The sequence below is a fragment of the Apaloderma vittatum genome, unplaced genomic scaffold (assembly GCF_000703405.1).
Source record: "Apaloderma vittatum isolate BGI_N311 unplaced genomic scaffold, ASM70340v1 scaffold15214, whole genome shotgun sequence".
NCBI classification, from domain to species: domain Eukaryota; kingdom Metazoa; phylum Chordata; class Aves; order Trogoniformes; family Trogonidae; genus Apaloderma; species Apaloderma vittatum.
The window spans coordinates 8,776-10,360 of record NW_009711055.1 but is presented as its reverse complement, the minus strand read 5'-3'; the positions used below and the strand labels follow the sequence as shown (position 1 = coordinate 10,360).

Below are 1,585 nucleotides of genomic sequence, written 5' to 3'. Positions count from 1 at the left end.
TCGTAGCTCTCACACCAGCACTAACAGCATCTCGCAGGATCCTGTTCCACCTCGCAGCCGTCCCTGCAGCCTGATTTAAGCAAGCGCTGGCTGGAGAAATGAGGCTGTGCGGCAGCTCCACAGCAGAGAAGATGCTCTCGTCTGATGTAAATAGCTTTTTGTTCATTTATTTCTGTTACCAGAACACCAGCTCTCAGACCCCAGTGCAAACTAGGGATGGGTTTTTCTCCTTCTGTGCTCTGACTATATTTAAGCTGATGCTTTAGGATGTCTGGCTGTAATTCTCGAGCCCCATTTTCTGGGATGCCGAACCTCAATGAACAACTTCTGCCTCTTCTGCCCATCTTCAAGCAGTTGTCACAGGTGGGTGACACCAGGAGCATCTCCCACCAGAGCCTGCCCAGCACCGGGAGAGGGGCCTAAAGGAGATGTTATGGCTCGTGCTGCCCCACAAGTTTTGTGGATGCAGGGCTGTGAAAGATCCTGAGCTGATTAATTAAACGCCTGGCTTCAGCCCTCGTTTGCGTTACCCTCATTAGCCACCCTGACAGAGGTGAGCTCTCGCTGCAGCGCGGCCATTTCCAGCGCTCCAGCTCAGCCCTGGGAAGAGATTGGGACAAACCAGACCCTGAGCGTGAGGGTGGGGGATCGTTCCGAGAGGACCGAGCTCCTTTGAAGCAGCATTTCATAAATCCTGGTCTTAAAAAGGGCTCTGCAGCAGCCGCCCTTACAGTCCTGCCTAAAACCAGACGTGATTTCCCGTGAGTATCGCGGCAGGTTTATCAGCCATCACGTTGCTATTTTTTTGCCAGGCACCCGGGGCCGTTCGCGTTTAGGTTTCCAGTGATCATTTAGCAAGCAGCCCCCATGCAGCCCACCCGGTGCAGGTGCTGGAGGAGGGGGGGAGTGTCCCCCCTTTTGTGGCTGGAGGGGGGCTGGCTGGTGGCTTTGCCATGCCGGGAGCTGATGACAATGGGCAATTGTCAAGTTGGGGCCCCTCTCGTTTGAGTTTTCTTCCTTTTATAGTAAGTAGCAGTTGCTCCTGCAGCTGGCCTGCCCCTCCAGGGTGAGACAGGGCTCCGTATATAAGAGAAGGAGCAGACATTGCCTTTCATCCTTCCGTTTCGATTGCTTCGCTGGGCAGCAGAGCTCATCCCTGCACCTTCCCAAAGACCCAGTGAGATGCCACTCGAAGAAGGAAGCGGCTAAATCTGCTCCAGCCCCGGAGCCACCCAGAGAGCCTGCCTTCGATCCCAAGAGCGTGAAGGTGAGTGAGGAACAAAGACGTCCCCGTCTTTCTCCACGCCTGTCATCTGCCAGGCACGGGCAACACAACGCGGCGCACAAACGGCGTTCATTATCCAGGCTGAGAGCCAGGGCTGGGAGGGGAAAATGATCGGATTGTGTTCCTGCCGCGGGCTGGGAGTGTTGCTCTCCTCGCTGGGGGGACGTTTCCATCTTCCCCCATCCAGCCCCACACAGCGCTCGCCCAAGGAAACCGCTTTGCTCTCACACCGGGACGCTGGTGCCCAGAGCTCTGGCTGCGGAGTCAAACTCCCCACAGCCACTGGATGAGATGATGTGT

At 56.1% G+C, this 1,585-nt stretch overlaps 1 protein-coding gene across 1 annotated transcript in view; it reads left to right on the top strand.

The window, feature by feature from the left end:
- The first annotated feature begins 303 nt into the window (after positions 1-303).
- The window catches only part of MYL4 (myosin, light chain 4, alkali; atrial, embryonic), a 6,158-nt gene continuing 4,876 nt past the window's right edge, over positions 304-1,585 (top strand). The window contains exons 1-2 of the mRNA XM_009867526.1: positions 304-363; positions 1,145-1,267. Coding sequence (XP_009865828.1) covers positions 304-363; positions 1,145-1,267 — 183 coding nt within the window. The remainder of the gene's footprint in view (positions 364-1,144; positions 1,268-1,585) is intronic.